This window comes from Macrobrachium rosenbergii, unplaced genomic scaffold, assembly GCF_040412425.1.
Source record: "Macrobrachium rosenbergii isolate ZJJX-2024 unplaced genomic scaffold, ASM4041242v1 13874, whole genome shotgun sequence".
Lineage (NCBI taxonomy): Eukaryota > Metazoa > Arthropoda > Malacostraca > Decapoda > Palaemonidae > Macrobrachium > Macrobrachium rosenbergii.
In genome coordinates this window covers 399,887-417,294 of record NW_027100718.1, presented here as the reverse complement: position 1 = coordinate 417,294, position 17,408 = coordinate 399,887, and the positions used below count along the sequence as shown (strand labels likewise).

The 17,408-nt window shown below is 56.9% G+C and overlaps 1 protein-coding gene across 1 annotated transcript in view; it reads left to right on the top strand.

The window, feature by feature from the left end:
• LOC136837841 (collagen alpha-5(IV) chain-like) overlaps positions 1–8,738 on the top strand; it is a 178,564-nt gene extending 169,826 nt beyond the window's left edge. The window contains exons 20-27 of the mRNA XM_067102733.1: positions 3,089–3,211; positions 5,140–5,280; positions 5,525–5,646; positions 6,068–6,206; positions 7,225–7,398; positions 7,855–7,967; positions 8,109–8,258; positions 8,610–8,738. Coding sequence (XP_066958834.1) covers positions 3,089–3,211; positions 5,140–5,280; positions 5,525–5,646; positions 6,068–6,206; positions 7,225–7,398; positions 7,855–7,967; positions 8,109–8,258; positions 8,610–8,738 — 1,091 coding nt within the window. The remainder of the gene's footprint in view (positions 1–3,088; positions 3,212–5,139; positions 5,281–5,524; positions 5,647–6,067; positions 6,207–7,224; positions 7,399–7,854; positions 7,968–8,108; positions 8,259–8,609) is intronic.
• The last annotated feature ends 8,670 nt before the right edge of the window (positions 8,739–17,408 follow it).

The window sequence follows — 17,408 nt, the reverse complement described above, 5'->3', positions numbered from 1 at the left end:
ACCTGGAAGTATCAGCCCCGCCTCTCCTCACACATCACCTGAAGTATCAGCCCTGCCTCTCCTCACCATCACCTGGAAGTATCAGCCCCGCCTCTCCTCACCATCACCTGAAGTATCAGCCCTGCCTCTCCTCACCATCACCTGAAGTATCAGCCCTGCCTCTCTCTCACCATCACCTGGAAGTATCAGCCCCATCCTCTCTCACCATCACCATCACCTGGAATATCAGCCCTGCCTCTCCTCACCATCACCTGGAAGTATCAGCCCCAGCCCTCTCCTCACCATCACCTGGAAGTATCAGCCCCGCCTCTCTCACCATCACCTGAAGTATCAGCCCTGCCTCTCACTCACCATCACCTGTGAGTATCAGCCCCACCTCTCTCACCATCACCTGGAAGTATCAGCCCCAGCCTCTCCTCACCATCACCTGGAAGTATCAGCCCCACCTCTCCTCACCATCACCTGGAAGTATCAGCCCCACTCTCCTCACCATCACCTGGAAGTATCAGCCCCACCTCTCTCACACCATCACCTGGAAGTATCAGCCCCACCCTGCCTCCTCACCATCACCTGGAAGTATCAGCCCTGCCTCTCCTCACCATCACCTGGAAGTATCAGCCCTGCCTCTCCTCACCATCACCTGGAAGTATCAGCCCCGCTCTCCTCACCATCACCTGGAAGTATCAGCCCCACCTCTCCTCACCATCACCTGGAAGTATCAGCCCCAGCCTCTCCTCACCATCACCTGGAAGTATCAGCCCCTCCTCTCCTCACCATCACCTGGAAGTATCAGCCCCACCTCTCTCACCATCACCTGGAAGTATCAGCCCCACCTCTCCTCACCATCACCTGGAAGTATCAGCCCCGCCTCTCCTCACCATCACCTGGAAGTATCAGCCCTGCCCTCTCTCACCATCACCTGGAAGTATCAGCCCTGCCTCTCCTCACCATCACCTGGAAGTATCAGCCCCCTGCCTCCTCACCATCACCTGGAAGTATCAGCCCCAGCCTCTCTCACCATCACCTGGAAGTATCAGCCCCGCCTCTCCTCACCATCACCTGGAAGTATCAGCCCCCCTCTCCTCACCATCACCTGGAAGTATCAGCCCCGCCTCTCCTCACCATCACCTGGAAGTATCAGCCCTGCCTCTCCTCACCATCACCTGGAAGTATCAGCCCTGCCTCTCCTCACCATCACCTGGAAGTATCAGCCCCACCTCCTCACCATCACCTGGAAGTATCAGCCCCCCTCTCTCACCATCACCTGGAAGTATCAGCCCCACCTCTCCTCACCATCACCTGGAAGTATCAGCCCCACCTCTCCTCACCATCACCTGGAAGTATCAGCCCCACCTCTCCTCACCATCTCTCTCACCTGAAGTATCAGCCCTGCCTCTCTCTCACCATCACCTGGAAGTATCAGCCCCGCCTCTCCTCACCATCACCTGGAAGTATCAGCCCCACCTCTCCTCACCATCACCTGGAAGTATCAGCCCAGCCTCTCCTCACCATCACCTGGAAGTATCAGCCCCGCCTCTCTCACCATCACCTGGAAGTATCAGCCCCCTCTCTCCTCACCATCACCTGGAAGTATCAGCCCCAGCCTCTCCTCACCATCACCTGGAAGTATCAGCCCCGCCTCTCCTCACCATCACCTGGAAGTATCAGCCCCACCTCTCCTCTCACACCATCACCTGGAAGTATCAGCCCCACTCTCCTCACCATCACCTGGAAGTATCAGCCCTGCCTCTCCTCACCATCACCTGGAAGTATCAGCCCCAGCCTCTCTCTCACCATCACCTGGAAGTATCAGCCCCGCCTCTCCTCACCATCACCTGGAAGTATCAGCCCCAGCCTCTCTCACCATCACCTGGAAGTATCAGCCCTGCCTCTCACCATCACTCACCATCACCTGGACCATCTGTATCAGCCCCACCTCTCCTCACCATCACCTGGAAGTATCAGCCCTGCCTCTCCTCACCATCACCTGGAAGTATCAGCCCCGCCTCTCCTCACCATCACCTGGAAAGTATCAGCCCAGCCTCTCTCTCACCATCACCTGGAAGTATCAGCCCCGCCTCTCCTCACCATCACCTGGAAGTATCAGCCCTGCCTCTCCTCACCATCACCTGGAAGTATCAGCCCCTGCCTCTCCTCACCATCACCTGGAAGTATCAGCCCCACCCTCTCTCACCATCACCTGGAAGTATCAGCCCCAGCCTCTCCTCACCATCACCTGGAAGTATCAGCCCAGCCTCTCCTCACCATCACCTGGAAGTATCAGCCCTGCCTTTCTCTCACCATCACCTGGAAGTATCAGCCCGTCCTCTCCTCACCATCACCTGGAAGTATCAGCCCCACCTCTCCTCACCATCACCTGGAAGTATCAGCCCTGCCTCTCCTCACCATCACGTGGAAGTATCAGCCCCACCTCTCCTCACCATCACCTGGAAGTATCAGCCCTGCCTCTCCTCACCATTGCCTGTAAGTATCAGCCCTGCCTCTCCTCACCATCGCATGGAAGTATCAGCCCCACCTCTCCTTACCATCGACTGGAAGTATCAGCCCCGCCTCTCCTCATCATCACCTGGAAGTATCAGCCCACCTCTCCTCACCATAACCTGGAAATATCAGCCCCACCTCTCCTCACCATCACCTGGAAGTATCAGCCCCCCCTCCTCACCATCACCTGGAAGTATCAGCCCCGCCTCTCCTCACCATCACCTGGAAGTATCAGCCCAGCCTCTCATCACCATCACCTGGAAGTATCAGCCCTGCCTCTCTCACCATCACCTGGAAGTATCAGCCCTGCTCTCTCTCACCATCACCTGGAAGTGGAAGTCAGCCCTGCCTCTCCTCACCATCACCTGGAAGTATCAGCCCCCACCTCTCTCACCACCATCACCTGGAAGTATCAGCCCCACCTCTCCTCACCATCACCTGGAAGTATCAGCCCCTGCCTCCTCACCATCACCTGGAAGGAGTATCAGCCCTGCCTCTCCTCACCATCACCTGGAAGTATCAGCCCCACCTCTCCTCACCATCACCTGGAGTATCAGCCCCACCTCTCCTCACCATCACCTGGAAGTATCAGCCCCACCTCTCTCTCACCATCACCTGGAAGTATCAGCCCCTCCTCTCACCTCTCACCATCAGCCCTGCCTGGAAGTATCAGCCTGGCAGCTCTCCTCACCATCACCATCACCTGGAAGTATCAGCCCCGCCTCTCCTCACCATCACCTGGAAGTATCAGCCCCGCCTCTCCTCACCATCACCTGGAAGTATCAGCCCCACCTCTCCTCACCATCATCACCTGGAAGTATCAGCCCCACCTCTCTCACCATCACCTGGAAGTATCAGCCCCAGCCTCTCCTCACCATCACCTGGAAGTATCAGCCCCGCCTCTCCTCACCATCACCTGGAAGTATCAGCCCTTTCCTCTCTCACCATCACCTGGAAGTATCAGCCCCCTCTCCCTCACCATCACCTGGAAGTATCAGCCCTCACCTCTCTCACCATCACCTGGAAGTATCACCATCACCTGGAAATATCAGCCCTCTCCTCACCATCACCTGGAAGTATCAGCCCTGCCTCTCCTCACCATCACCTGGAAGTATCAGCCCCGCCTCTCCTCACCATCACCTGGAAGTATCAGCCCCACCTCTCTCACCACCATCACCTGAAGTATCAGCCCCGCCTCTCCTCACCATCGCCTGGAAGTATCAGCCCTGCCTCTCCTCACCATCAACTGGAATGACAGCCCCACCTCTCCTCACCATATCCTGGAAGTATCAGCCCCACCTCGTCTCACCATCACCTGGAAGTATCAGCCCCGCCCCTCCTCACCATCACCTGTAAGTATCAGCCCCTGCCTCTCCTCACCATCACCTGGAAGTATCAGCCCCTGCCTCTCTCACCATCACCTGGAAGTATCAGCCCCACCTCTCTCTCACCATCACCTGGAAGTATCAGCCCTGCCTCTCCTCACCATCACCTGAAGTATCAGCCCCGCCTCTCTCACCATCACCTGGAAGTATCAGCCCCAGCCTCTCCTCACCATCGCCTGTGAAGTATCAGCCCCACCTCTCCTCACCATCACCTGGAAGTATCAGCCCTGCCTCTCCTCACCATCACCTGGAGTATCAGCCCAGCCTCTCCTCACCATCACCTGGAAGTATCAGCCCCACCTCTCCTCACCATCACCTGGAAGTATCAGCCCTGCCTCTCTCACCATCACCTGGAAGTATCAGCCCCGCCTCTCCTCACCATCACCTGGAAGTATCAGCCTGCCTCTCTCACCATCACCTGGAAGTATCAGCCCCGCCTCTCCTCACCATCACCTGGAAGTATCAGCCCCTCACCATCGCCTGGAAGTATCACCATCACCTGGAACCTGGATATCAGCCCAGCCTCTCTCACCATCACCTGGAAGTATCAGCCCTGCCTCTCCTCACCATCACCTGGAAGTATCAGCCCCGCACCTCTCTCACCACCATCACCTGGAAGTATCAGCCCTATTTCTCTCCTCACCATCACCTGGAAGTATCAGCCCCTGCCTCTCCTCACCATCACCTGGAAGTATCAGCCCCGCCTCTCCTCACCATCACCTGGAAGTATAGGGCCCACCTCTCCTCACCATCGCCTGTAAGTATCAGCCCCGCCTCTCCTCACCATCACCTGGAAGTATCAGCCCCACCTCTCTTCACCATCACCTGGAAGTATCAGCCCCACCTCTCCTCACCATCACCTGGAAGTATCAGCCCCGCCTCTCCTCACAATCACCTGGAAGTATCAGCCCCACCTCTCCTCACCATCACCTGGAAGTATCAGCCCCGCCTCTCCTCACCATCACCTGGAAGTATCAGCCCCACCTCTCCTCACCATCACCTGGAAGTATCAGCCCCACCTCTCCTCACCATCACCTGGAAGTATCAGCCCCACCTCTCCTCACCATCACCTGGAAGTATCAGCCCTGCCTCTCCTCACCATCACCTGGAAGTATCAGCCCCGCCTCTCCTCACCATCACCTGGAAGTATCAGCCCCACCTCTCCTCACCATCACCTGGAAGTATCAGCCCCACCTCTCCTCACCATCACCTGGAAGTATCAGCCCTGCCTCTCCTCAACATCACCTGGAAGTATCAGCCCTGCCTCTCTTCAACATCACCTGGAAGTATCAGCCCCCTCCTCTCCTCACCATCACCTGGAATCAGCCAGCCCCTCCTCTCCTCACCATCACCTGGAAGTATCAGCCCCACCTCTCCTCACCATCACCTGGAAGTATCAGCCCCGCCTCTCCTCACCATCACCTGGAAGTATCAGCCCTGCTCTCTCCACCATCACCTGGAAGTATCAGCCCTGCCTCTCCTCACCATCACCTGGAAGTATCAGCCCCGCCTCTCCTCACCATCACCTGGAAGTATCAGCCCCACCTCTCCTCACCATCACCTGGAAGTATCAGCCCCGCCTCTCCTCACCATCACCTGGAAGTATCAGCCCTGCCTCTCTCACCATCACCTGGAAGTATCAGCCCCACCTCTCCTCACCATCACCTGGAAGTATAGCCCCAGCCAGCCTCCATCACCTCACCATCACCTCACCATCCCTGGAAGTATCAGCCCTGCCTCTCCTCACCATCACCTGGAAGTATCAGCCCCGCCTCTCCTCACCATCACCTGGAAGTATCAGCCCTGCCTCCTCACCATCACCTGGAAGTATCAGCCCTGCCTCTCTCACCATCACCTGGAAGTATCAGCCCTGCCTCTCCTCACCATCACCTGGAAGTATCAGCCCCTCCTCTCTCTCACCATCACCTGGAAGTATCAGCCCCGCCTCTCCTCACCATCACCTGGAAGTATCAGCCCTGCCTCTCTCTTCACCATCACCTGGAAGTATCAGCCCCGCCTCTCCTCACCATCACCTGGAAGTATCAGCCCCGCCTCTCCTCACCATCACCTGGAAGTATCAGCCCTGCCTCTCCTCACCATCACCTGGAAGTATCAGCCCCACCTCTCCTCACCATCACCTGGAAGTATCAGCCCCACCTCGTCTCACCATCACCTGGAAGTATCAGCCCCACCTCTCCTCACCATCACCTGGAAGTATCAGCCCCGCCTCTACTCACCATTACCTAGAAGTATCAGCCCTGTCCCTCCTCACCATCACCTGGAAGTATCAGCCCCGCCTCTCCTCACCATCACCTGGAAGTATCAGCCCCGCCTCTCCTCACCATCACCTGGAAGTATCAGCCCCACCTCTCCTCACCATCACCTGGAAGTATCAGCCCCACCTCTCCTCACCATCACCTGGAAGTATCAGCCCCACCTCTCCTCACCATCACCTGGAAGTATCAGCCCCGCCTCTCCTCACCATCACCTGGAAGTATCAGCCCCACCTCTCCTCACCATCACCTGGAAGTATCATCCCCTGAAGCCTCTCTCACCATCACCTGGAAGTATCAGCCCCGCCTCTCCTCACCATCACCTGGAAGTATCAGCCCACCTCTCCTCACCATCACCTGGAAGTATCAGCCCCGCTCTCCTCACCATCACCTGAAGTATCAGCCCCGCCTCTCTCTCACCATCACCTGGAAGTATCAGCCCCGCCTCTCCTCACCATCGCCTGGAAGTATCAGCCCAGCCTCATCTCACCATCGCCTGGAAGAATCAGTCCTGCCTCTTCTCACCATCACCTGGAAGTATCAGCCCCACCTCTCCTCACCATCACCTGGATGTATCAGCCCCTCCTCTAATCACCATCACCTGGAAGTATCAGCCCTGCCTCACCATCACCATCACCTGAAGTATCAGCCCTGCCTCTCTCTCACCATCACCTGGAAGTATCAGCCCTGCCTCTCCTCACCATCAACTGGAAGTATCAGCCCCACCTCTCTTCACCATCACCTGGAAGTATCAGCCCCACCTCTCCTCACCATCACCTGGAAGTTTCAGCCCCACCTCTCCTCTCCATCACCTGGAAGTATCAGCCCAGCTTCTCCTCACTATCACCTGGAAGTATCAGCCCCACCTCTCTCACCATCACCTGGAAGTATCAGCCCCGCCTCTCTCACCATCACCTGGAAGTATCAGCCCCAGCCTCTCCTCACCATCACCTGGAAGTATCAGCCCCGCCTCTCTCTCACCATCACCTGGAATATCAGCCCCGCCTCTCCTCACCATCACCTGGAAGTATCAGCCCCGCCTCTCTCTCACCATCACCTGGAAGTATCAGCCAGCCCTCACCTCTCTCACCATCACCTGGAAGTATCAGCCCCACATCTCCTCATCATCACCTGGAAGTATCAGCCCCACCTCTCCTCACCATCACCTGGAAGTATCACCCCCGCCTCTCCTCACTATCACCTGGAAGTATCAGCCCCAATTCTAAGCACCATCACCTGTAAGTATCAGCCCACCTCTCATCAACATTACCTGGAAATATCAGCCCCTGTCTCTCACTCACCATCACCTGGAAGTATCAGCCCCGCTCTCCTCACCATCACCTGGAAGTATCAGCCCCACTCTCTTCACCATCACCTGAAAGTATCAGCCCTGCCTCTCTCACCATCACCTGGAAGTATCAGCCCCACCTCTCCTCACCATCACCTGGAAGTATCAGCCCCTGCCTCTCCTCACCATCACCTGGAAGTATCAGCCCCGCCTCTCCTCACCATCACCTGGAAGTATCAGCCCACCCTCCTCACCATCACCTGGAAGTATCAGCCCTGCCTCTCCTCACCATCACCTGGAAGTATCAGCCCCGCCTCTCCTCACCATCACCTGAAAGTTTCAGCCCACCTCTCCTCTCCATCACCTGGAAGTATCAGCCCCGCCTCTCCTAACCATCACCTGGAAGTATCCGCCCTCTCACCATCACCTCTCCTCACCATCACCTGGAAGTATCAGCCAAACATCTCCTCACCATCACTTGGAAGTATGGACCCCATTTCTCCTAACCATCACCTGGAAGTATCAACCGCACCTCTCCTCACCATTACCTGGAAGTATCAACCCTGCCTCTGTTCACCATCACCTGAAGTATCAGCCCTGCCTCTCTCACCATCACCTGGAAGTATCAGCCCTGCCTCTCTCCTCACCATCACCTGGAAGTATCAGCCCCGCCTCTCCTCACCATCACCTGGAAGTATCAGCCCCTGCCTCTCCTCACCATCACCTGTGAACCATCAGCCTGAAGTATCAGCCTCTCCTCACACATCACCTGGAAGTATCAGCCCCACCTCTCCTCACCATCACCTGGAAGTATCAGCCCCGCCTCTCCTCACCATCACCTGGAAGTATCAGCCCCACCTCTCTCACCATCACCTGTAAGTATCAGCCCCAGCCTCTCCTCACCATCACCTGGAAGTATCAGCCCCACCTCTCCTCACCATCACCTGGAAGTATCAGCCCAGCCTCTCCTCACCATCACCTGGAAGTATCAGCCCCTCTCTCCTCACCATCACCTGGAAGTATCAGCCCCAGCTCTCTCTCACCATCACCTGGAAGTATCAGCCCCGCCTCTCCTCACCATCACCTGGAAGTATCAGCCCCACCTCTCCTCATCATAACCTGTATGTATCAGCCCCGCATCTCCTCACCATCACCTGAAAGTATCAGCCACGCCTCTCCTCACCATCACCTGTAAGGATCAGCCCCACATCTCCTCACCAGAACATGGAAGTATCCTCTCCTCACCATCACCTGGAAGTATCAGCCCCACCTCTCCTCACCATCACCTGAAAGAATCAGCCCCGCCTCTCCTCACCATCACCTGGAAGTATCAGCCCCACCTCTCCTCACCATCACCTGGAAGTATCAGCCCCGCCTCTCCTCACCATAGCCTGTAAGTATCAGCCCCGCCTCTCCTCACCATCGCATGGAAGTATGAGCCTCACCTCTCCTCACCATCGCCTGTAAGTATCAGCCCCACCTCTCATCACCATCGCCTGGAAGTATCAGCCCTGCCTCTCGTCATCATCAACTGGAAGTATCAGCCCCACCTCTATTCACCATCACCTGGAAGTATCAGCCCCACCTCTCCTCACCATCACCTGGAAGTATCAGCCCAGCCTCTCCTCACCATCACCTATAAGTATCAGCCCCACCTCTACTCACCATTACCTAGAAGTATCAGCCCTGTCCCTCCTCGCCATCACCTGTAAGTATCATCCCCGCCTCTCCTCGCAATCAACTGGAAGTATCATCCCCGCCTCTCCTCACCATCACCTGGAAGTATCATCCCTGCCTCTAATCACCATCACCTGGAAGTATCATCCCCGCCTCTCTTCACCATTACCTGGAAGTATCAGCCCAACTCTCCTCACCATCACCTGGAAGTATCAGCCCCCCCTCTCCTCACCATCACCTGGAAGTATCAGCCCAGCCTCTCCTCACCATCACCTGAAGTATCAGCCCCGCCTCTCCTCACCATCACCTGGAAGTATCAGCCCCCTGCCTCTCTCTCACCATCACCTGGAAGTATCAGCCCCGCCTCTCCTCACCATCACCTGGAAGTATCAGCCCCAGCTCTCCTCACCATCACCTGGAAGTATCAGCCCCTACTCTCCTCACCATCACCTGGAAGTATCAGCCCTGCCTCTCTCTTCACCATCACCTGGAAGTATCAGCCCCACCTCTCCTCACCATCACCTGGAAGTATCAGCCCCACCTCTCCTCACCATCACCTGGAAGTATCAGCCCCACCTCTCCTCACCATCACCTGGAAGTATCAGCCCCACCTCTCCTCACCATCACCTGGAAGTATCAGCCCCGCCTCTCCTCACCATCACCTGGAAGTATCAGCCCCACCTCTCCTCACCATCACCTGGAAGTATCAGCCCCACCTCTCCTCACCATCGCCTGGAAGTATCAGCCCCTGCCTCTCCTCACCATCACCATGGAAGTATCAGCCCTGCCTCTCCTCACCATCACCTGGAAGTATCAGCCCCGCCTCTCCTCACCATCACCTGGAAGTATCAGCCCCACCTCTCTCACCATCACCTGGAAGTATCAGCCCCACCTCTCCTCACCATCACCTGGAAGTATCAGCCCCAGCCTCTCCTCACCATCACCTGGAAGTATCAGCCCCGCCTCTCCTCACCATCACCTGGAAGTATCAGCCCACGCCTCTCCTCACCATCACCTGGAAGTATCAGCCCCACCTCTCACCACCATCACCTGGAAGTATCAGCCCCAGCCTCTCCTCACCATCACCTGGAAGTATCAGCCCTGTCCCTCCTCACCATCACCTGGAAGTATCAGCCCCACCTCTCCTCACCATCACCTGGAAGTATCCGCCTCGCCTCTCCTCACCATCACCTGGAAGTATCAGCCCCGCCTCTCCTCACCATCACCTGGAAGTATCAGCCCCGTCTCTCCTCACCATCACCTGGAAGTATCAGCCCCGTCTCTTCACACCATCACCTGGAAGTATCAGCCCCACCTCTCCTCACCATCACCTGGAAGTATCAGCCCTGCCTCTCCTCACCATCACCTGGAAGTATCAGCCCCACCTCTCCTCACCATCACCTGGAAGTATCAGCCATGCCTCTCCTCACCATCACCTGGAAGAATCAGCCCCGCCTCTCCTCACCATCACCTGGAAGTATCAGCCCCACCTCTCCTCACCATCACCTGGAAGTATCAGCCCTGCCTCTCTTCACCATCACCTGGAAGTATCAGCCCCGCCTCTCCTCACCATCACCTGAAAGTATCAGCCCAGCCTCTCCTCACCATCACCTGGAAGTATCAGCCCCACCTCTCCTCACCATCGCCTGTAAGTATCAGCCCCGCCTCTCCTCACCATCGCCTGGAAGTATCAGCCCCACCTCTCCTCACCATCACCTGGAAGTATCAGCCCCACCTCTCCTCACCATCACCTGGAAGTATCAGCCCCACCTCTCCTCACCATCACCTGGAAGTATCAGCCCCATCACCTCTCTCACCATCACCTGGAAGTATCAGCCCGCCTCTCTCTCACCATCACCTGGAAGTATCAGCCCCACCTCTCCTCACCATCACCTGGAAGTATCAGCCCTGCCTCTCCTCACCATCACCTGGAAGTATCAGCCCCACCTCTCCTCACCATCACCTGGAAGTATCAGCCCCGCCTCTCCTCACCATCACCTGGAAGTATCAGCCCCGCCTCTCCTCACCATCACCTGGAAGTATCAGCCCAGCCTCTCCTCACCATCACCTGAAAGTATCAGCCCACCTCTCGTCACCATCACCTGGAAGTATCAGCCCAGCTCTCCTCACCATCACCTGGAAGTATCAGCCCCGCCTCTCTCACCATCACCTGGAAGTATCAGCCCCGCCTCTCCTCACCATCACCTGGAAGTATCAGCCCCGCCTCTCCTCACCATCAACTGGCAGTATCATCCCCACCTCTTCTCACCATAACCTGGAAGTATCACCCCTGCCTCTCCTCACCAGCACCTGTAAGTATGAGCCCCGCCTCTCCTCACCATCACCTGGAAGTATCAGCCCAGCCTCTCCACACAATCACCTGGAAGTATCAGCCCACCTCTCTCTCACCATCACCTGGAAGTATCAGCCCCACCTCTCCTCACCATCACCTGGAAGTATCAGCCCCGCCTCTCTCATCACCATCACCTGGAAGTATCAGCCCTGCCTCTCCTCACCATCACCTGGAAGTATCAGCCCCACCTCTCCTCACCATCACCTGGAAGTATAAGCCCCACCTCTCCTCACCATCACCTGGAAGTATCAGCCCCACCTCTCCTCACCATCACCTGGAAGTAGCCCCCCACCTCTCCTCACCATCACCTGGAAGTATCAGCCCCGCCTCTCTCTCACCATCACCTGGAAGTATCAGCCCCGCCTCTCCTCACCATCACCTGGAAGTATCAGCCCCGCCTCTCCTCACCATCACCTGGAAGTATCAGCCCCGCCTCTCCTCACCATCACCTGGAAGTATCAGCCCCGCCTCTCCTCACCATCACCTGGAAGTATCAGCCCAGCCTCTCCTCACCATCACCTGGAAGTATCAGCCCCGCCTCTCCTCACCATCACCTGGAAGTATCAGCCCCACCTCTCCTCTCACCATCACCTGGAAGTATCAGCCCCGCCTCTCCTCACCATCACCTGAAGTATCATCAGCCCACTCTCACCATCACCTGGAAGTATCAGCCCAGCCTCTCCATCACCTGGAAGTCACCATCACCTGGAACCATCACCTGGAAGCCCTCCTCTCTCTCACCATCACCTGGAAGTATCAGCCCCACCTCTCCTCACCATCACCTGGAAGTATCAGCCCTGCCTCTCCTCACCATCACCTGGAAGTATCAGCCCTGCCTCTCCTCACCATCACCTGGAAGTATCAGCCCTGCCTCTCCTCACCATCACCTGGAAGTATCAGCCCCGCCTCTCCTCACCATCACCTGGAAGTATCATCCCCGCCTCTAATCACCATCACCTGGAAGTATCAGCCCCACCTCTCCTCACCATCGCCTGGAAGTATCAGCCATGCCTCTCCTCACCATCGCCTGGAAGAATCAGCCCCGCCTCTCCTCACCATCACCTGGAAGTATCAGCCCCACCTCTCCTCACCATCACCTGGAAGTATCAGCCCTGCCTCTCTTCACCATCACCTGGAAGTATCAGCCCTGCCTCCTCCTCACCATCACCTGGAAGTATCAGCCCTGCCTCTCTCACCATCACCTGGAAGTATCAGCCCAGCCTCTCTCTCACCATCACCTGGAAGTATCATCCCCGCCTCTCCTCACCATCACCTGGAAGTATCAGCCCAGCCTCTCCTCACCATCACATGGAAGTATCAGCCCCGCCTCTCCTCACCATCACCTGGAAGTATCAGCCCCACCTCTCCTCACCATCGCCTGGAAGTATCAGCCCCCTCCTCTCCTCACCATCACCTGGAAGTATCAGCCCCGCCTCTCCATCACCATCACCTGGAAGTATCAGCCCCGCCTCTCCTCACCATCACCTGGAAGTATCATCCCCGCCTCTCCTCACCATCACCTGGAAGTATCAGCCCAGCCTCTTCTCACCATCACCTGGAAGTATCAGCCCTGCCTCTCCTCACCATCACCTGGAAGTATCAGCCCCACCTCTCTCACCATCACCTGGAAGTATCAGCCCCACCTCTCTCACCATCACCTGGAAGTATCAGCCCCACTCTCCTCACCATCACCTGGAAGTATCAGCCCCGCCTCTCTCCTCACCATCACCTGGAAGTATCAGCCCCGCCTCTCCTCACCATCACCTGAAGTATCAGCCCAGCCTCTCCTCACCATCACCTGGAAGTATCAGCCCCGCCTCTCTCTCACCATCACCTGGAAGTATCAGCCCCCTCCTCTCCTCACCATCACCTGGAAGTATCAGCCCCGCCTCTCCCTCACCATCACCTGGAAGTATCAGCCCTGCCTCTCCTCACCATCACCTGGAAGTATCAGCCCCACCTCTCCTCACCATCACCTGGAATCAGCCCCGCAGCCATCACTCTATCAGCCATCTCCTCACCATCACCTGATCATCAGCCAACTGCCTCTCCTCACCATCACCTGGAAGTATCAGCCCACCCTCTCCTCACCATCACCTGGAAAGTATCAGCCCAGCCTCTCCTCACCATCACCTGGAAGTATCAGCCCTGCCTCTCCTCACCATCACCTGGAAGTATCAGCCCCGCCTCTCCTCACCATCACCTGGAAGTATCAGCCCTGCCTCTCTCACCATCACCTGGAAGTATCAGCCCAGCCTCTCCTCACCATCACCTGGAAGTATCAGCCCGCCTCTCCTCACCATCACCTGGAAGTATCAGCCCCACCTCTCCTCACCATCACCTGGAAGTATCAGCCCCAGCCTCTCCTCACCATCACCTGAAGTATCAGCCCCGCCTCTCCCATCACCATCACCTGGAAGTATCAGCCCTGCCTCTCCTCACCATCACCTGGAAGTATCAGCCCCACCTCTCCTCACCATCACCTGAAGTATCAGCCCCGCCTCTCTCCTCACCATCACCTGGAAGTATCAGCCCAGCCTCTCCCTCACCATCACCTGGTATCAGCCCCGTATCAGCCATCACCTGCAGCTCTCCTCACCATCACCTGGAAGTATCAGCCCCACCTCTCCTCACCATCACTTGGAAATATCAGCCTGACTCTCCTCACCATCACCTGTAAGTGTCAGCCCCGCCTCTCCTCACCATTGCCTTGTAGTAACAGCCCCACCTCTCGTCACCATCATCTGTAAGTATCAGCCATGCATCTCCTCACCATCACCTGGAAGTATCAAACCTGTCTCTCCTAACCATCACCTGGAAGTATCAGCCCACCTCTCCTCACCATCACCTGGAAGTATCAGCCCCTGCCTCTCCTCACCATCACCTGGAAGTATCAGCCCCGCCTCTCCTCACCATCACCTGGAAGTATCAGCCCCACCTCTCCTCACCATCACCTGGAAGTATCAGCCCAGCCTCCTCACCATCACCTGGAAGTATCAGCCCTGCCTCTCCTCACCATCACCTGGAAGTATCAGCCCCGCCTCTCCTCACCATCACCTGGAAGTATCAGCCCAGCCTCTCATCACCATCACCTGGAAGTATCAGCCCCAGCCTCTCCTCACCATCACCTGGAAGTATCAGCCCCGCCTCTCCTCACACATCACCTGGAAGTATCAGCCCCGCCTCTCCTCACCATCACCTGGAAGTATCAGCCCCGCCTCTCCTCACCATCACCTGGAAGTATCAGCCCCATGCCTCTCCTCACCATCACCTGGAAGTATCAGCCCCGCCTCTCCTCACCATCACCTGGAAGTATCAGCCCACGCCTCTCCTCACCATCAACCTGGAAGTATCAGCCCCGCCTCTCTCACCATCACCTGGAAGTATCAGCCCCGCCTCTCCTCACCATCACCTGGAAGTATCAGCCCAGCCTCTCCTCACCATCATCACCTGGAAGTATCAGCCCCACCTCTCTCTCACCATCACCTGAAGTATCAGCCCGCCTCTCCTCACCATCACCTGGAAGTATCAGCCCCGCCTCTCCTCACCATCACCTGGAAGTATCAGCCCTGCTCTCCTCACCATCACCTGGAAGTATCAGCCCCTGCCTCTCTCACCATCACCTGGAAGTATCAGCCCCACTCCTCACTCACCATCACCTGGAAGTATCAGCCCAGCCTCTCCTCACCATCACCTGGAAGTATCAGCCCCACCTCTTCACCATCACCTGGAAGTATCAGCCCCGCCTCTCCTCACCATCACCTGGAAGTATCAGCCCACCTCTCCTCACCATCACCTGGAAGTATCAGCCCCGCCTCTCCTCACCATCACCTGGAATTATCAGCCCATCCTCTCCTCACCATCACCTGGAAGTATCAACCCCGCCTCTCCTCACCATCACCTGGAAGTATCAGCCCAACCTCTCATCACCATCACCTGGAAGTATCAGCCCCGCCTCTCCTCACCATCGCATGTGGAAGTATCAGCCCCTCCTCTCCTCACCATCACCTGGAAGTATCAGCCCTGCCTCTCCTCACCATCACCTGGAAGTATCAGCCCCGCCTCTCTCACCATCACCTTTGGAGTATCAGCCTCTTCCTCACCCCTCCTCCTCACCATCACCTGGAAGTATCAGCCCCACCTCTCACACCATCACCTGGAAGTATCAGCCCCGCCTCTCCTCACCATCACCTGGAAGTATCAGCCCCATCAGCCTCTCCTCACCATCACCCTGGAAGTATCAGCCCTGCCTCTCCTCACCATCACATGGAAGTATCAGCCCTGCCTCTCCTCACCATCACCTGGAAGTATCAGCCCCGCCTCTCCTCACCATCACCTGGAAGTATCAGCCCCACCTCTCCTCACCATCACCTGGAAGTATCAGCCCCAGCCTCTCCTCACCATCACCTGGAAGTATCAGCCCACCCTCTCCTCACCATCACCTGGAAGTATCAGCCCCGCCTCTCCTCACCATCACCTGGAAGTATCAGCCCCCACCTCCCTCACCATCACCTGGAAGTATCAGCCCTGCCTCTCCTCACCATCACCTGGAAGTATCAGCCCCACCTCTCTCCTCACCATCACCTGGAAGTATCAGCCCCACCTCTCCCTCACCATCACCTGGAAGTATCAGCCCCGCCTCTCCTCACCATCACCTGGAAGTATCAGCCCCACCTCTCCTCACCATCACCTGGAAGTATCAGGGCCACCTCTACTCACCATCACCTGGAAGTATCAGCCCTGCCTCTCCTCACCACCACCTGGAAGTATCAGCCCACTCTCTCACCATCACCTGGAAGTATCAGCCCCGCCTCTCCTCACCATCACCTGGAAGTATCAGCCCCGCCTCTCCTCACCATCACCTGGAAGTATCAGCCCCCCTCTCCTCACCATCACCTGGAAGTATCAGCCCCACCTCTCCTCACCATCACCTGGAAGTATCAGCCCCACCTCTCCTCACCATCACCTGGAAGTATCAGCCCCACCTCTCCTCACCATCACCTGGAAGTATCAGCCCCGCCTCTCCTCACTATCACCTGGAAGTATCAGCCCCACTTCTAATCACCATCAGCTGGAAATAACAGCAGCACCTCTCCTCACCATTACCTGGAAATATCAGCCCTGCCTCCCTTCAACATCACCTGGAAGTATCAGCCCTGCCTGTCCTCACTATCACCTGGAAGTATCTGCCCATCCTCTCCTCACCATCACCTGGATGTATCAGCCCCGCCTCTCCTCTACATCACCTGGAAGTATCAGCCCCGCCTCTCCTCACCATCACCTGGAAGTATCAGCCCCACCTCTCCTCACCATCACCTGGAAGTATCAGCCCCACCTCTCCTCACCATCACCTGGAAGTATCAGCCCCACCTCTCCTCACCATCACCTGGAAGTATCAGCCCTGCCTCTCCTCACCATCACCTGGAAGTATCAGCCCCGCCTCTCCTCACCATCACCTGGAAGTATCAGCCCCACCTCTCCTCACCATCACCTGGAAGTATCAGCCCTGCCTCTCTCACCATCACCTGGAAGTATCAGCCCCACCTCTCCTCACCATCACCTGGAAGTATCAGCCCCGCCTCTCCTCACCATCACCTGGAAGTATCAGCCCGCCTCTCTCACCATCACCTGGAAGTATCAGCCCCGCCTCTCCTCACCATCACCTGGAAGTATCAGCCCCGCCTCTCCTCACCATCACCTGGAAGTATCAGCCCGCCTCTCTCACACCATCACCTGGAAGTATCAGCCCTGCCTCTCTCTCACCATCACCTGGAAGTATCAGCCCCACCTCTCCTCACCATCACCTGGAAGTATCAGCCCCGCCTCTCCTCACCATCACCTGGAAGTATCAGCCCCGCCTCTCCTCACCATCACCTGGAAGTATCAGCCCAGCCTCTCCTCACCATCACCTGGAAGTATCAGCCCCACCT